Source organism: Oreochromis niloticus, linkage group LG20, assembly GCF_001858045.2.
Source record: "Oreochromis niloticus isolate F11D_XX linkage group LG20, O_niloticus_UMD_NMBU, whole genome shotgun sequence".
NCBI lineage: Eukaryota > Metazoa > Chordata > Actinopteri > Cichliformes > Cichlidae > Oreochromis > Oreochromis niloticus.
Window position 1 is genome coordinate 14,903,713 of NC_031984.2, and position 18,637 is coordinate 14,922,349.

Below are 18,637 nucleotides of genomic sequence, written 5' to 3' on the forward strand. Positions count from 1 at the left end.
TCGGTATGCCAGCGTGCCATCAGCTCTAACTGGCTGCTTCTGTTAAATGTCACTGCCTGCCTGGTCATGACACACACAAAGGGCCCCTCTGTCATTAATGTCCCCTCTTTCACAGGAGCCAATGACCACGGGCAATGAGAGAGGGAAGAGATACGTGTCCCACCTCCTCTTTTAATTCCCCCGCCTGTCGACTGCTGCAGCAGTCTGGAGCACATCACACCAGAGGGATGAACATATCATCACCAGCCAGCTAATATGACGAAACACAATAAAACACAAGACAAGAAATTACCACATTAGGCTTGAATTATGGTTTATATGTATTTAGATGAAGGAGTGGAAAATGGGAAGCTTCTCCACCCAGTGTAATAACCACTAATTTGTACCTTGAGGGCTGTAATTGAAGGGACTGCTTGTGCTGTTGATCCAGCACACAAACAAACCAGTGAAGTTCGCTCGAAGGGGAGAAGAGGAGACGGGACATCCAAAAAACTCTCTGCTATGTTAAACTAAGTAATAATGAATTTACCATATATGGAGCCCCACTTTTACAAAGATAGCCTTCCTAACTTAGGGGTTATCCATCAAATACACAGGGCTCTGTATAGCTGAAAAACACGAGGCCCCACAGGGAGAATCATTAAATTATCACCGTCATGTGAATTTCACTTTGTAATGCAATGGCTACCAGGATTTTGTGCTGAGAGGTGGCGGTATCTCAGAAATGCCAGCTGTGCAAGTTTGTCAGAGGATTTAGCTAATGTACTGAAAAAAAGTACTCCCAACCAGAAAGTGAGCAGGAATTACAGGTTATAAAGTGGGTTCAAGAAACCTTCTTGCAGACCGCAAGAATGCAAGAATGTTTCACTAGCAGATGAACACACGAGCACAGATAACACACATCAGACTGATAGCTGGGGATCAGCAGCTGAGATAAGATTAAAGCCTTAGTCAGATCTAAAGTCCTTAGATCTGAGCAGCCAGTGTGGTTATTATGATGCTGAAAACCTTCACAGGTGCATTTCAGTCCTGGCTATTCAAAGAGAATCATCCTCAACACACAATACAAGCTGTCTTTCCTTAAAAAGAAGACATGAGAAAACAAACAGGAAGACAGACGAGATAGCATGAAAACATCATGTTTAGAGAAAAGAACTCGAAGAGACAATCAGTCAATCAAACGGTGCAGCAGAGCGTAAACAGAAAAAAATCGGATGATCTGTTGTAGGATGCTGCCTCCCAAACTCATGCACCGCTTCTGGCTTTTGGTGATGCAACGTGATTTATTGGTTGGTTAAATCTAAGCATCCCCATGGGTGACAATATAACAGATGGTCCAGAGAACAGAAGAGCTCGTCCCGTTTTGTAAGCGCTGTGTAGAAAACATGCAAAAATGGACAGACTTCAACCCAAAAAGATAAAAAAGACTCTTACAAACAAGAGACAAAATAATGAAGACAAAAAAATTGGAACATTTTCCACATGATGCACACTATGCCATCAAAAAGACATTTTAAGCAGCACAAGAACCCACGTCAAGTAAGGTTTTCTCCTTGTGCTCAGCACGTAAACCATCGGTGCTGAACAGCTTCAGACTAAAAGTGAATATATGTCTGTGTATAATGGTAGACTGCAGTCCTTCATACATCACTGACCATCAAACCATCAATTCCCTGACCTTCAGACTATAAGAAATCACAGATTCTCCTTCACAGCTGGACAGCACAAAAAAGGCTGGATCAGAGGCCCTTTAAAGAAACGAAGAGGCAGCGTTTGCAGAGTTCATTATGCTGCTGTACCAAGCGAGTGGTGATGTGGACCCGTGAGCCTAAAGGATGGGAAGTCTTCTGCAATGGAAATCCTTTTTAAACCTTATATTTTTTCAAGCTATTTGTTGCTTTTTCCAGTCATATAATAGAGCAAATCAGTTTTGGACTCACTTTAAATAAAACAAGATCTGAACAACATGTGAAAACGATTAAAGTTGACTTAAAAGTAAGAAAGGGGGGGTCAAAATGTCTTTAAAAAAAACACAATAAAATGAGGTTTTTCATTTAGATATTATGAAATAACCACATATTACATCAGTCTGTTGAGATCACTACAGATTAAGCACTGCTTCCCAATCACTTCCGCTTCTGTTAAGTTTAATTGTGAATGCTTTAAGTACTTTAACACGGCACAGTGTTTGATGTGATATAATGTGTCAAGTACTTGTGCTATTGAGCTCTCTTTTAATGAGGCTGCTGGTAATGGGCGACTGCATATCAACACTTATAATATCAACCAAAAGTAGGAGCAGTATTTATGAAGGAATCTGTTTTTTAAATAGGTTTTCAGATGTTTTCAGATTATAGTGAAGAACATTCTTGGATGTCTTTTGTCATTTCTTCCATTGTGGGTTTATTGTAGTCAAGGCTATTGTCACATGAATGTTTTAAACCTAATTTGTAATCCCTTCCTTCCCACATACTTGGGCCATGACAATAAGACTGGACCATTTCCAGTGCTTACTCAGGCATATTCAAGTCAGTGATGTGTTCAAGGTATAATACAAGGAAGGATGTGTTTTAATTGTCGCCAAACATAGTTAAGACCTTGTGGCTTTTTAACAGCTTTTCCTGTTGAAAACATGCACGACAGTCAGAAGCTACAACGCACATGAAAAAGACAAATAAATAAAAGAAACTAGTAGCTCATAATGACAGTTAATGACATTTAAAAATGTAAGACAGACAATAAAGACCAATGTAATAATAGCTCAGTGGTCCACCAGGCCTTTCCTGGACCTACACACCAGGATTTTTTTTTCCTTTTATCCATCAGTCTATATATGAAGAAATCAGACAGAAAAGCCTCCAATAAATCCCACACTGAGCCTTTTCTACAACATGGCAGCTTTGTAACCTTGTTGACATCATAACCTTTTTAAATGCTTATTTATTTCTGGTATTCTGGTATTTCTTTATTCATGTTTTTACACGTTCAATTTCATATTTATCTTTCCTTATTTAGAATAGTGTATGGTGCAGTTATTGTACAATGTCTTCTCTTCATTGTTTATTTTGTTCTAAAGTAATGAAGTTGTCATCTTGTGTCGCGTGTGATTGCACTGTGCGGTTATTGCTGACCAGTTTGTTCAGTGTTTCATTTTGAGTGCTGCTTTCATCATTTGCAATGTTTCCAGTTGCATCTTTGATTGTGCAACTCTTTCCTCTTTTCCATGCTTCTCCAAAGACTTTGAGGTTTCTTTTTATAGACAAAAGTTACAACTATTAACTTTGCTAATGTATCTTATGAAACTATGTTCCCAATTAAATCAAAACATGAAAAAGCCTTAAAAGGGAATTAAAGAAAGAACCCTCAGAGTTGAACAACTTATCTGGTGGAAATCCTCTATGTAAATTGTTACATTTTATATATGTATTCTTATTTCACCATGACAGCTGTGCAAACTTCATCTGCCGCAAAGTCACGCTAGAGACATAGCCCTTGAGTTTGTCAAATTAAAATAAGAAATGTATATATTAACGTGTCAGACATCTTCAACTTACCTAAGAAAGTCTGTTTGAGTTCAGTTTGATAGCAAAGTTATTTTCTGTTTGAATGTCAGGCGACAGCTTTATCTGAGAAGGTCCAGGTTTCATTTTTGTCATAACTGCAGACAGAGAAGGAGCTTTAATCACTGAAATCATAACTGTGGCACAGCCAAGTGCTTCTATTTTTATCGTAGGAATTAAATAAAGTGTTCAGTTCAGCTTTGCTATTCTCCACTAAAACTGTTACATGGTATTAAAACAATTGTTAAAGGTAGGGCAAAGCTCGATTTAAACAAAAGTAACTTAAAAATCCATTTTAAATCCACCTGTACGACAAACACTTGATCATTTTTTTAAAAGGGTTGCAAAAAAACATCTGTAATGTTTCATGAAACCCTGTATTCGTTTAGTCATGCATGCAAACCTTATGATTTAATAATCAGCATAGAAAATCCTTTGCTTACACCTTACACTACTGAGAGCCACAGTATTATACACTTATTAAACCATACATCTACATTCTTTCAATGATGAGGATGTACACATCCTGGACAGGGAGCAGCGAGTTTGAGCAGCGAGTCAGGGAGGCCATTTATGTGAAAAGGGAAAGACCATTTCTGAATCGTGGAGGGGGCCTAAAGGTACATCTTTCGCCATCTTACAATGCTGTGATTGCAGCCATTCCCCAACTCTCTGTGAACGGTACTCATGTCCACTGATCAGTGGTCTTTGATCAATGGTCATGAGAATTTCCATGTTAATGATGAAGGAACTGACCTCCCAGCCCATTGTTCATTCAGTGGTGCTAGTTTCAGTCATTATGCAAATGTACTGTTTATAAGATTGGGGAAACCTGCAGTCAGCTGAGACTGAAGAAGTCACTTGGATGAGTGACGAAACGTTTCGCCCACTGAAAACGCTACGTCCAGATGAACAGAATCAACCTTTTGGGATTAAACCATGCAGTATTATATGAGATTATATTATATTATATTGTCCTTAATTTAAAGACGTGCCAAACTTCTTTTTCTTCTGCCATTCTGCAAATGTACCAGAACTGATGACTTCAGGACTGAAGAACTAAATGTTCACTGTATTAAATGTACAATTGGAGGACAGAAATAGATCTTTCTAATCTAGAAAGCTATATGGATTATGCTTTAATTAGTCCTATCCTCTATGCAACCAGCTCAGAACAAAGTATTTCTACTCTCTGTATGCCCAGCTCCCCCATGGGCACACCTCACCCCTGAGCACAGCCAGATGCTGCCAATTTGTGACGAACAGCTGCAGCCCAAGGTCAGTCCCTCCCTTGTACAGGCAGAAGCATGCAAACAGTCCCAGAAGGTGTCATGGATCTGTTTTATCTTAAAAGAACAGCAGGAACAGATATTTAGCTTTTATCATCTTATAATGTCTCCTGCTGAGAGTTTTAAAAATATCCCCCCTCCGTGTCTGCTCCTCATTTTTAAAACAGTTATCTGAGGATATTTTGGTCAGACTGTGGCATTTGGAGTGATGTTCAACTGATTAAACGGACTAAGCTACCATATATAACCTCACACAGAAGCTCTATATTGAGAACAGAAGTAAACATAAAAGAGTACAACATTATTTTTCTTCTGCAAACTCAATAAGATTCAAGCCAGCTTCAGGTCAGGTTTATAAAGGCAGTGTAACAAAGGAGGAGACACAGAGTGAGTTACGCAAGTTAATGTTCAAAGTAAGTTTAGCTGAAAATGACAGCTCGGTAAAAGTGCTTCCATCAATTAACTCACTTTGACAAGGAGTCTAAATTTACAATACAGTGCTTCAGAACAGCTGTAAGAAAAACAGCACGTGGTCTGATATGTGGACGCATGCGTCAGATTGTAGTAAATTTGTGCAATATTCTATGTTGGTTTAGGGGAAGGCTCATTTGATACATTCACCCAGTGATCATGACCAAAAACATGGACCAATGAAACACTGTGCAAACAGAAACAAATAAAGATAGATAAGAAGCAGATTGACTTTGACCACAATGATTGCACATAAAATGTGTCACAAAGCAGAATGCCTGGTTAATATTTTGTTAAAATGAAACCAAACAGTAATACCTCGAGCAACTCCGAAGCATGTCTATGTCAAGAAAACACCAAGCAAGCACTTGCCTAACTAATGCAGTCAGCCATATTTTTTTCTTTCATTATTTCTGTGTCACTCTTTCATGAAGCTACCAAAGATGTGTCCTTGCAGCACAAATCAGATTTATTGTTGTGGCCTTCCTTTCCTTCCTACTGTGACTAACTCAGACCAACACAGACGGAACTGTCTTCAAGCATCACAACAGTAATGAGAATATCAGATGGAGGAAGCCAGTTCCTGCAAAGCTTTGATGTAGATAAGGTGTCCTTCCACCCGTTACAAGTCACAAATATATGACTGGGAATAGGGGGGAAAATGTAAACACTGGGACCCACACACAGATGCACAGAGTTCATAAAGGTGTTTGAACCTTCTTCTCCACCTGTTCAAAGCTGTCAGGGCAATGGTGTGACAGGGCAAAAAGTCAAGGAACAAGATCATGGGAAAAGCAGGCTGGGTCTTCTGCACTTCCAAGATCAAAGCCAGCTCTGCTTACTGACTCCAGTCATTGTGTATTAGGTTGGGTTTAGGTGTAACATCGAGAAGAGAAACCTTTCCTTTGAGTTTACATCCCTGTAAGCCACAACACCCGCATGACTAAAAACAATGATTACGTTTCTGTCTTGTGCTCCAGTCTGCGCTGTAAGCTTCAAATAATGATTAAAACTGAACTGTGTAACACAAAGCAGTATTACAGAGAAAATATTGTTTTAATTGAGTTTTGCAGCTGACATCATATTTGAATTAGCAGCCCTAGGAATGTAAAAATAAGCACTACTATGCCATAATGTTTTAATCAAATATTCCTAAAACTGTATATGCCATGCATATATGCATTATTTTATTGCATGTTTTGGATTCAGCGTTATCATACATGAATTTAGCACTGGGGTGCCCAACTTGTGTCAATGTGTTAATTTTATTTCTATAGCACATTTAAACGGAACAAATTTGAGAGAAAACCATAGAAACCAGTTGTTTTGTTTATAGAAATATGTGTTATTTGAAATGATGCTGTTCAGAAATTATGCAAAAACAACAGTGAATAAGAAAATTCTCCAGAATGAATCCACATGTTGCCAGCGTGCTCACAAAGCCTTTGTTTTTGATCCAAATAAGGTAATGTCATTAAAAAAAAGATAATGCAATTTTGATTGTCACTTTAAGAGACTGAGGTTAGCCCAACTGTTTGCTAAGCCAAACAAAAGCCTGGACTTTGTGTACCAAAGCAGAAATAACAAGCTCAGCTTGCTGATGATGTTCCAGGAAAAGTATTTCATGTCAAAATGACTCACATGTTACCCAGAAATGATATATCATTGTAATAAAAGTTTGTGCACTGGTGTCAATTAACATCCCCAAACTTTCTGTTTTAATTTTTGCCTCTCTGTTTCAATAAAACAGGTGTTGATGCTGTGATAGAGAAACAGACATTAGAGGGAATTTCCAAATCTGTTTCCAAGGCAAGTTAACCTCTTACAGCATGAACTCACCAACCCTGTAAATCATTACATTTCAACAAGCAGGGCGGCCAGAGGATGAGTTGTACAACAACAGCTTAATGTGTGTTCAGGAACATGTGCCCTTTCAGATTAAATGTGAACATTAAAGCCAGGATATGAGATGATGGTATAACTTGTTTTATATGCTGCAAAAACCTTAAAAGGTTGGGTTAGCCTCTCAAGCACTCACAAGCAATCCGAGTCCCTGGTGACTGACACACTAGAAGTACTGAAAGGATAGGGAGCAGAACAAAAAGCCTCTCCCTCAGTTCACATAATAAAAATAATGGTACATTTGTAGCAGCGTCTTATTTTACAAACAATCAAATGAGCGCTTTACTGAAATATTTTCATCTTTGCATGATGTTCTGCTCCAGCTGATATAGAAACCTAGCTGATGACAGAGGAGCTTGAAGAAAATTAGAATGCTTCACACAGTATATGCAATTTGTTTCTTATAGAAGGTGTAATTACTGTGCCTGGAAAACCACAACAAAACCAAAGGAACATGCTAAAAGTAGAAATGTGATTCACGTGTATAAAAAACAAGAGCTCCAATGGTACTTAATTCACTCCAGATGTATGATTGAGGAGCGAAGCTTAAATGTCAATTAATATCCAGTGTATGAGACTCTCTTGCGGTGAACATGCAGATGTGTGTTTGATTGACTGTAGAGGATTGTGTATGAGCACCATTGCATGTGCAGAGACTGCCTGAAAGTGAAAATCTGGTAGAAATGTCTTAAAACTTCATCAGTGTTTTTTATCCCTGGATCACCTGCTTTCAAGCAGCCATTCAGAGCAAAGATAGACTAAGTCAGTAGCATTGAGAGAAAAAACCTTTCAGCAGTAATATACAATAGGTTGTTCTGACTGGCTACTGCACTAATTTATTAAAACACACAGTACATAAATCCAAGCATCTCCACTGAAACTGAATCCATCCTGCTTACAGCTTCAAAGCTGTTTGCTGAGTTTGCTGAGTCATAGTCACGTTCTTAACTCAATGAAGTGATGCCTAACAAGGGACTATTTCATGGACATGTGCAGCACATGGTTTATTTACCAGTTGATTAGAGCTGCTCGCCCTAAATGAGTATTTAAAGTCTAAAAATCTCTTTTTTTGCTACTTGTGTCACCAGGCTGAAAAAGTGAATATTTGTGTGCACTATAATGTTTGCAGGCTATGGCAGGACAAATCAAAGACATTCGTGTGTCGAGTTTATTCTTTAGACAGCTCTTCTTCACGAAATTCCCAGAAGACGCACAGTCCTACAGGTAAACGTCAAGGCACAAAAGTTTCTGTAGAAACCAAAAACAATAGATTACTTAAAAGAGTGTATCCATATTACCAAATACAAAAACAATATAAAGCCAATCTATCTAAACAGGTCTTATAACACTCACACTATTTATCAGTGATGATTCAAATTGCAATGTCCAGTGCAAACCAGGCTTATTTGGCATTTTTACACATTTAGCGCATCTGGTATCATGTTTAGTGTATATAACACATTACTTACACCTGAAGGCCTTTCAACCTTACACCGAATGATACTCTGCTTCTATGGAGCTCAAAAAAATGACTAAGCATTGCAAGATGTTTATGTGTATCATAAAGAATTACTGACACTGACAATACTATTTAAATATTGTAGCTGAACACTACATGTTGATGTTTGCAGGTGCTTATTTAGCCACATGATCAAAAAGGGCCTGTCTTTCCCATTTATCTCTGTTTTTTGATGGCTTCACATAGTAGATTACTAGTTATTGTGATCCTATATATATGTATTAAATAAGATTTTATATATATTCAGATAGATAATAGCATATGAGAGGTACTCCAGAAACCAACACAGTAACAATGGATAAAAAAGACAGAAAAACAGAGAAAAATAAATAACCTCACCTGGGTTCAAACTCCTATACTGATCAAGTAATGTGCATGTCTATATGGGGAGTTAACGTAAACACAAGGTAATTTATACCTTCGATTTTATGCCAGACTTAAAAGTTATATACAAGTAAGTGACTTAAGTGAAATAATGATCTCAAAAAAGATAAAGTCAGTTTAAGATTAAGTAAAACTATCAGAAGCACAGGAGTGGCCCCTAAATGGCAATAAACCACAAAAATGGAGTCTGCAGCTTTTCCTGAAATATAAACCATTTGAAATTAGACGGAGCAAAACCTTCGCATTTGGGTAGCCTTTAGCTCAGAAATATGTCATTTCTGAGTAACAATAGTAGATAAACCGATTTAAGAATAGATATTCAAAATTTGATTGATTTTTTCTGATTCCAAATTTACTTGCACACTTGCATGTGTTCACACTGGAGTTTATCATTCGTGTTGTTTATTTTACGACTGGGTTTCATTTTTTCTCGTCTCGAAACTACTAAGACATTATATGTAAACATTTCTGCAACAACAAACATTTTTCCTTTTAGTTTGGGCTGAAATTGGTCTTTTTTTGTTTTTGCAAAATTGTGACTAAAAAGCCTATAAAAGATTTGCTTAGAGATCGTGGAGTAACCCACTGGTGCAGAAACTTTCCATGTTGAAGCTTCAAGTTTGATCTTATGGCTGTCACCATCTTGCTTTCTGAGGTCTGAAAAGACCACATTTTTGAGAAAACAAATTGTTAAGCTATCAGCCAGTGTGCTTGGTTCGTGATCTATGGATGTATTGTCTGCTAATCAGTCCAAAGCAGCAAATAAAATAAAATGACCAACACTGGAGACTTTTGCTCTTTGAGCATTTGTCCACACTTCAAACCATTTTTTTAAAACTTTTTTTGATCAGATGGATAAATTAAATTAAAAATCCTCCAAAAGTTGCCGATTTCTTCTTTGGAGTTAATCAACCTAACATGTGGTTCTATGTCTGACTCACTTTTTATAGCCAACCTCAATCGGCCATTTAATTTATTTATTTTATTGGCTTCATTTCTCAGTCTTTGAAGTTGCTGTTTGAAGAAACAGGAAAGTGATGAGTATTTTTTTAGTTAGACATTTAGCTGAATGCATTTTGCAAATCTCCATACAGTAACACACTGCCTGCAATGCTTTCTCTGTGTGCAATAATAAGCATAAACTGCATAAATCAAACAAGAGTGAATCAGTGAGCACTTTATACACCCAGAAGGCTCTTCATGCTTGTTACAGCTTTGCTGTGGAGGAGTATCTCTTCATGAACCTAATGACATGAATTTACCCTTCTTTATCACCACGGCATTCCTTTCAAGCTGAGGTCATTAGAAAAAAATTAAGCACATTTTTTTATGATGAGAACTGCACAATATGAAAAGCTGTCACTTCATCAACCATACACTTGGATGATATGTTTTTTTCTACACAGCATTTTCTTATGAAAGCTGGTTGTACATGTCAAAAAGCTCCTGTTATTCCAAGCACTGAAAATAAATTCAGTGATCACAGAAATCACCTAATGGATCTTCACTCGAGGTCATATTTGTCAATTTTCAAAGCATAACCTTCATGCACGCTACATAATTGTTGCTAATGATTAGCTGAATAGTGTTCCCCTCAAACTTGGAAAGTCATTAACATAAAATTCTTGATGCTGATGAATTGTGCATGCTCAAAATGATCCACAAGAAGAACTTCATAAAATATCAAGTGATATGATAACTTCAAATCTCACTTTGCCAAAGACTTTGCATATCACTTGCATCTTCCTAGACGGTGATGATCAGAATCTTATTGGTAATGGCCATGGAGTGTGAGCCTGTTGGTTGACCCCACTGTTGGTGGTTAGTACTGTAGGTACCAAGTAGGACTGTCAAAATAACTGATACTCAGACACTATTTTACATTTTACCACTGGGAAGTTTCACCTTCAAACACAAAAAAAATTACTGATACGGTCTTGAAACTTATGAACTGAAACAACATGGCCACACTCTAATGTACTGACAGCAATTCAGCTTAAAATACATTAAATGATTTTTTAAGAAAATATCTGGTTGATTATTGATAGTGCGATAAGTATTAGTCCTCATGCCAAAATATAGCACTAACATTAGTAAATTGCCTTCTGTAAAGTTAAATATCAAAACACAAGCAAAGAATAAGCAAAGCACAAATTATACATCTGACGCTGTATGTCAGGTTTTGTATGGTTTGATATATGCAAAAATAATGTACACCCGACAAGCCACTCTTCCAAGGCTACAGAGTACAAACAATGAATGTCTTTGCCTGAGAGAGCATCACATCCACAGCACTGGTTGTTTCTTGTTACCCTTCTGGCCTGCACTCCATCCTAACCTCATTGTTACAACACCTGAGGCAAAGTCTGTGAATTGCACAGCCATTTGTTCAAGCTTAAATGACACAAGCTGCTTATGTGCTCCTTGTATAGTTCCTTCACTGGTGCGCTGCCTTTATTAACATTCATCAAGTAAAACTGCAGCATATAAACCCTAAAAAAGCATGCGCTCATACAGTATGAGTCACAAGAAAGTACAGCTATATTTACACTTATTTTGAAGACATCCACAGTAACATTTCTTATAATGTCAAAATCTTATTCTGTGCACAAAAAGAAGCATAAGAATGTGAAAAGATAGGAACACACAAAGCATCTTAGAGGCCTCACTGCTGTCTAAAACAGCTGTCTAAAACAGAGCTCTTAAAGTGAAGGCGATTAAGGAAAGGAAAGGAAAAAGCAGGAGGAACAGAGCCCCTGACAAGCCTTTCAAGGATATACTTACATGCAGTCGGTTGCTTTTAATCAAGACTGACATAGTCTTCGTCTTTAAAAAATGCAAGGAACTTGCATTCTGGAACAAGCCCATAACGGAAGAGCTCTGCGTCTGCAAACACTGTCATGATGCCTGTAAGCCTTTTTAACCACACATAAAAGATAGTGTAACCTTTAAATCCCAGTCAGTTTTAAACATAGAATTTAAAGGCAAGCTACAATTAAATCCAGTTTTGCTAAGTATACTTTCTATTTGTTTTCCCATATAATCTATTTATAACAGATGGATGCAGCCAGTGCAATATCACACATTTATTTGTGAATACAGTTTTGAAGCCAATCTTCATTTTTAGAGCTAGAAGTAACTATTTGGATAAGAGGGCAGGTTGTTCCATCATAAACTAATACTAGTGAGGTTAGTTGAATCCATAAACTGTATGGACTGCGCAGACACAAACATTTGCTTATTAATTTATTATAAATAAAATATTAAACTTACTGTAAGATAAGATAAGATAAGAGAAGATAAGATAAGATAAGATAAGATAAGATAAGATAACCTTTATTAGTCCCACACGTGGGAAATTTGTACCAGGAAAATCTAAAAACAAACTATTGGTCTGATATGTTAGTACCATTAACGACACATCAAATGGCAACAACCGCACCGAAATCATCACATACAAAAGGCAGGACCCATAGGCTTCACACTGTACTACTTTACTGACATTTATCAGCATGCGCCTCAGTATGAGGTCCAGTAAAGGTCAATGGTTGTCCCTCAACATCTGAAATAGAAATGGCAAAAACAGCGAAAATGGTTTTTTTGGGACCGTCATAATCGGGCAATGTCAGAAAAGCTTGTTGCAAATGGGAATTTTAATGCAGTGTTTGTTTAACATAGTGAAGACTAAATCTGACCAGGTAGGTTAGGTTTAGATCAGCAAAGGTATAGTCAAAAATGTAAGTAAGTGACTAAAGAAAACTGTCCCAGCAAGGAGTCAAATTCTTGTCTTCTGTTTGAAGGTCATATGATCGCCTCTCGATGTTGACTTGTAGGTTATTCTTCTTCCCCGTGTTGAAAGGAGGTAACTTAACCGTGGTGAGAAAGGGTTCCTGACTATGCATCAGTATGTAACTAGTCTGGAGAGAGAATGTGTTGTAACAACACATTCAAGAGGTCCAGTCCAGTGACTCAACATTGCTGACGTGACGTCCAGCAGAACCACGAATCATCCAAGTGGTCACGCCCATCATCAGGCTAGTTTTAACCCTTAGTACAAAAAGTTGTGAGTTTTATAGAAACTCATGAACTTATACACATGAACAGGGGAATAAGGCAATGAGGCCAATACTATTTTTATATAAGACACTAAACAGGTCTATTTCTGTACTATTGTGTGGACCCAAACTAAAGTTTGCAGTTGAATAATTGCAATTTTCTTTTGAGCATCAAAAATCCGAGTGGAAGTAACAGAAATTTGGCACAAAAAAGAAAACAACAGAGAAAGATTGAAATATATCAAATAAGTTTTCATCACAGTCTCAGTATATAATGTTATGAATAAATAAAGTGAATGTCCTCAACCATGTGAGGTTTGACTGGCTTTTATCATTTGGTTGTGCCCACTTCTGCTGCAACGGTTTGAAAGGCACCTAGCTAGAAACATTGTGCCTGAAGCTATTTATCTAGATGTGTACAACTTCTAAAATTTGCATAACGCAACACTGGATTGGCTCATATTTCATTACAAAAAAATTTCAATAAAGAACTGAACAACATACATCTTTAATAGTGTTTTATTGCCACTGAAGAAAATATAAAAATGGAAACAGTATGTGTTTAGCACATAGAAATGTGTAAACTCAATCAAAGCAGCCAGGTGTGCTCCCAAATGGGAATGATGATTAACTGGTGAGTCTGGTGATACTAAATTTACACACAGGTAGCTGTTAGTGACTCTACAGCTGTTTGTAAGGACAGATGCTTACTATCGTAATCGTTTATCTTAAGGACTACACAGATAGTCTCGTTAATAACTATACCACACTGCATTCAAGGACTGAGCAGGGTGATGACAGAAAGCAAAAGAAGGTCTAAAGGACTAACTAAAAAGGTAAAAAACTTAAAATTTTATGTGTAAAAGTCTAGCCAGTTTCATCAGAGTGTTCCATTAAGATCTCATCTCCACCCCCCAGGAATGCCTGGCATCTAGCAGACTGGCCTGATTCCCTCTGTCTGGCTAAGGTTCAACACAAGATCTAAGGGGAGCAAGGCAGCCTGACACCTGGTCCAGACCCTCTCATGATCATAAACCCCCAGACTCTTGGCTGCTGGAGGGCATCGTGGTTCTCTTAAAAGATAAATAATTCAACTGTTGAGAAGACTGTTCACACCCAAACAGTTTCTTTCATTGTTAGTCTAGTATTATTAAATGACCTGATATAGAACTGTTGCGCTTTTACAGACACTAAAAGATGTCAGGCTATTATAATTGCCTCTATTTAACCAGGAAGTCCCATTGAGAGCAAATCTCCTTTACAAGGGAGACCTGGCCAAGGTAGCAGCCATTCAAGCTCAAAACACAGTGACAACAAAACCTTTCATCACTGAGCTGGATTCAACCGATGATAACAGAGAAGAGCTGCGTAAGTAGGTCACAGTCATGAGATGTCTCAAAGAACTCCTTCTTTGGACTTTAACCTGAAAGTTATGCCACATCAGAAAACGATTTTATTCGCCTGACCTTTGTAAGTATCGCTGTTGTTAAAACATCTGAAGTAACCACAGCTCTCTGGAAGGGCTAAAAAGGAAAGTATGGGCCAATTGCCTCGGAGTGTTTGCCTTTATGGTTTACTTTGTTTTTATTTCGGGTTGAATGAGCCAGAGGTTTTTCAGAGGGGAGAGGTGCGGAGCAAACATTCAACATGAGGTGAAAGGGGCCGATGGATACAGCTGTTGTAAATACAAAAGGAGTTAAGTTATTGTGATCTGGCAGAGTTAGCCGCTGTAGCTGTAGCACTGGCTGTGATACTAGACACTTTGCAGTTTGGTTACTTTGAAGCCTGTTGTACTTATAAGCCACAATTTACATTTACTGGGCACACCCTCTCGGCCTTATAACCATAAAAATAATTATCAAACCAAAGATAAAGTTTACAGTCATTTACTGTCAAACTTCATTAGTCATAAATGATAACTACCTTCTTTTCCTTATTAAAAAAATAATTTTTACCACTTTGTTCTGGGTAAATAAAGTAATCTTCTTTGTAAAAAACAAACTAACTAAAGAAAACAAAAAAAAAATCAAGCCTTCACCGTTTTTTTTAACATTTTGACATTTTCATCAGTAAATGTCAAAATGTTATTTGCTGAGTATTCTACGGCTTATTTTTTTAAAGCGTCAGGCATCAAGACCTCACAAGTTTAATATTTCACACTCTCTGCAGGAATGCTCAGGTTTATTTCAGGTGGTTTTCTTTGTGCATTCCTTTGAGGGAGCGACACACCTGTGGGCACTGTCTACTTGCACATGCTGATTGTGTTTCCACCTACAGTACCGAGGTGATGTGGTCTCGTGTAATACGACCCACAGCTTTCTGGAATGAAAAGCAGAGAGATCTGATCTGTCTCAACGGCCTGTCATCTGGTCTGGGACAACTTGGATCGCTATCCCTTACCGGTTCTGCATGGGAGCCCAGTGGACTGCCAGGCACAATGAAAGCCTTGTGAGCTACTCAGATATTCAAAGAATATCCCCCTCCTTTAATTAAGAGACAAGGAGAATCTGCTGACTAATGCAAGAAACTAATGACAGATGGGCCAAGATATCCTTTATGTCTATGCGTTGAGTGTTTCCATAGGAGTTAAGAATAATTAGAAAACTATTGGATCACTGTGAATATTAAAATGTCCCATGATGCAAACATGCTCTGATTATGTGTCAAACAAATGCCAGTTCTGCAAACACAGAGCAGCATTAGTGCTGAGCTCTTGTCCCTGAGGTCGAGACTTCAGTTTCAGAGGTGAAACATTCACTGTGGAGCCACTAATGGACATACAGTACAAAGATGCTACACTGACACTACCCACAGTTATATAACACAGTTAATGATTTCCCCAGAGAGGAGGCACTGCAAGCTTTGCTAAACAGTGAATGTGAATGTTTGGAAAGAGACGTTCGGAATAAAAATATCACAATAAAATCTGATTTTTAAATCGTTTTTTTTTTTTTTTTTCAAATATTGCAGCTTCCAAAATAACCACATCTAATAAGAAACAAAGAAACAAGTTCAAGTTTAACTTTGAGGCCTCAGGACTCTCTCACATGTTCTACTCCTTAGAAAATCTAAAATAAATAAACAAATAAAAAGACAAGATTTAGAATTAGTCGCAGCCCTAGAAACAGGAACATTTTAAAGTGTTGGAGTATTATAGGTGGTCTAATCTGTGACGCTCCAAGTCTGACCCAGAGTGGCTTTAGCAATATTAGACAAATGGGGGCAGGATGACTGTCAGGGCAGCTTCATGTCAAATCCAGTGAAGACTCCAGGCTGCTGTGGAGGGATGAGCAGCAGCAGCAGCAACAGCAGCAGCAGCACTCCTCTGCCCTAATTCACTCACATCCCCATTTTGTTACTGTATATGAGCTTTTTGCACCACAGCTGTACAACAGCCACCACTGGCTTTCATCAGCTGCTTTGTATGTGTGCATTAGTCACTCTCCCACACACCTGTCATACGCACGCGCGTGCATGCATGTATGCAAACATGCATCACTTTTTTTTAAATGGCTGACTTACCTTGGCGCACAGTTTTCAATCTTACGGGACCTTTGCAGCAACCGATCACAGTAAAAATGTCATACAGTGGTAATCCAGACACAGACACCCTCTCGACTTCCAAGAGCAGTTCTCCTTCGCTAAGTTTGCCGTCCTGATAAAGCACAGCATCCTCTTTAACTTGCCCGATGTATGGAAACTCTCCATTCTCAGCTCCGCCGCGCAGCTCTACATTCAGCTCTCCGTACGCGTCCCGGATGACCGTGCACTCGTTTACTTTGGTGATCCAGTGGTTCTTCCTCTGAATGACTTTTGACATGGTGATTCAGGTCCAAACCAAACCCGTTAGATCCGAGGAACGGTGCAAAAATCATCCGATTTACAGCCCTGAAACTGTCCCAGAAAGAAAACTTTAGTGTGTTTGCGTCCAATCTGGAGAATTTTCACTCTTCTCCTGAGCCAAGACATCCTCCTGCCAGTGCATGTAAATATCACAGTGTTTCAAAATCCAGATTGTTGTTGCTTCTGATGTTGTTTCCGCATCTTTCACAACAGCACACGCTCTGATTCCTCGCAGTGGGATCTAATCCGCTCTCAGATTGTCAGCTTTACATTCAAAGACTCTTCTCCTCATTCATCGTTTAGTTCTGCCCCCTTCCTTTAACTATTTGGCACTTTTTAAACTTTCTACTAAGGATAAAAATATTTATTTTCACCTATCCCGTGAGCAGGCTGAGCTTTTCACACAAACCAGCGGCGCCTTTAAGCAGGTATAACACGACAATTCATCTCATTTGCTCCTGGGGCTGGGGATCGACAACTAGTGGAGAGGGGGGCGCATGCGTCCAGCTGCTACTCCACGAGGAAAAATCCTACCCGGCCCACAGCTACCGGGTCCTAAAGCTCCTCCCCGCCTGCCTGCCGTCCCGCAAACAGATTACAACAATCTCTGCGTCTAATCCCCCGCGAGATCCAGCCTGTTGTCTTTATTCATAAATAAGGGAATCACACAGCGAGGGCCGATTCTCTCTGAGAATTAGCGCTCTTGGTTCAAAGTCCAAAAGTTATGTAACACATCATGAACCATAAACGGGTAAATTCAGTTACACCTTAGCTGTTAATTGGTGTTTCAGTGCAGTACAAACTCAAGTTAAAACTGTGCTTTAAATTCACTGGTACAGCCTTAAGTTGTTAAAGAGTTCTGAAACACAAAAGATCCACGTATAGTTAAATAAAATCGCCAAGTAAACCACAGGAAACCACAAACAAACAACAAAAAGATTAAAAAACGGTAAGTAAATATCTTGACTTAACAAAAACACTACCTGGGAAACTGACATTAACGAGCCACAGAAAAGAAAACGGGAACAAATTTATGATCAGCGCAATTCAGTAAAACTTTTACATAGTAAAGAATTTAATGTGTTTAGCATGTAATATTTAATTGTTAAAGAAACAAAAAATGAGAATCTTTAAAGTTAAACTAGATTATTAGTGGAGAAAACCAAATCCAGTGTTATCTATTCTACATTTTTTACTCTACTAAAAGAATACATACAAAATACATCATCTTCAGCACTTATGATCCCAGAGGTAGATAAATGTATTACTTTGTGTACCAGACACTAGGCAGTTGCTGCTTATTAAGAATGTTACCCTTACTTTGTGTTGAGTTGGTGGGCTAAGCACTGAGGCTTGCAGGAATGTGCAAACCTGTGGAGGATGCTGCTTGGTCACCATTTCCAAGAACAATTCAAAACATGCATTTTGGAAGTAAAAACCTAAAGTAGCAGTTTCATGAAAATCCTTGAAACAGATTCACAAGAGAGTACCAGAGCAACTTCCACCATCTTCCTGTCAACTTCAAAGAGAAGAAGTCACTCAAATGAATCAACGAGAGTTCAGATCTTGTGACCAAAGTCAGGCAGACATAACTGTCTCACTAGCTTATTGCCT

At 38.3% G+C, this 18,637-nt stretch overlaps 1 protein-coding gene and 1 long non-coding RNA gene across 20 annotated transcripts in view; one reads left to right on the top strand and one right to left on the bottom strand.

Moving 5' to 3' along the window:
* Nucleotides 1-17,516, bottom strand: part of LOC100696506 (membrane-associated guanylate kinase, WW and PDZ domain-containing protein 1) — a 90,215-nt gene extending 72,699 nt beyond the window's left edge. For 13 of the 19 annotated variants that reach the window (XM_025901406.1, XM_013275111.2, XM_025901410.1 and 10 more), the window contains exon 1: nt 16,703-17,513. In XM_025901406.1, the coding sequence (XP_025757191.1) occupies nt 16,703-17,000 (298 nt within the window). In that variant the 5' untranslated portion in view covers nt 17,001-17,513. Of the gene's footprint in view, nt 1-16,702 lie in introns of all 19 variants that reach the window. The other 6 variants (XM_025901414.1, XM_025901405.1, XM_025901413.1 and 3 more) reach the window with 4 other exon arrangements.
* On the top strand, nt 5,190-5,910 carry LOC112843233 (uncharacterized). The gene is made up of 2 exons (XR_003215435.1): nt 5,190-5,704; nt 5,834-5,910. It is a non-coding gene; the product is annotated as an uncharacterized LOC112843233 (long non-coding RNA).
* Nucleotides 17,517-18,637: the final 1,121 nt, after the last annotated feature.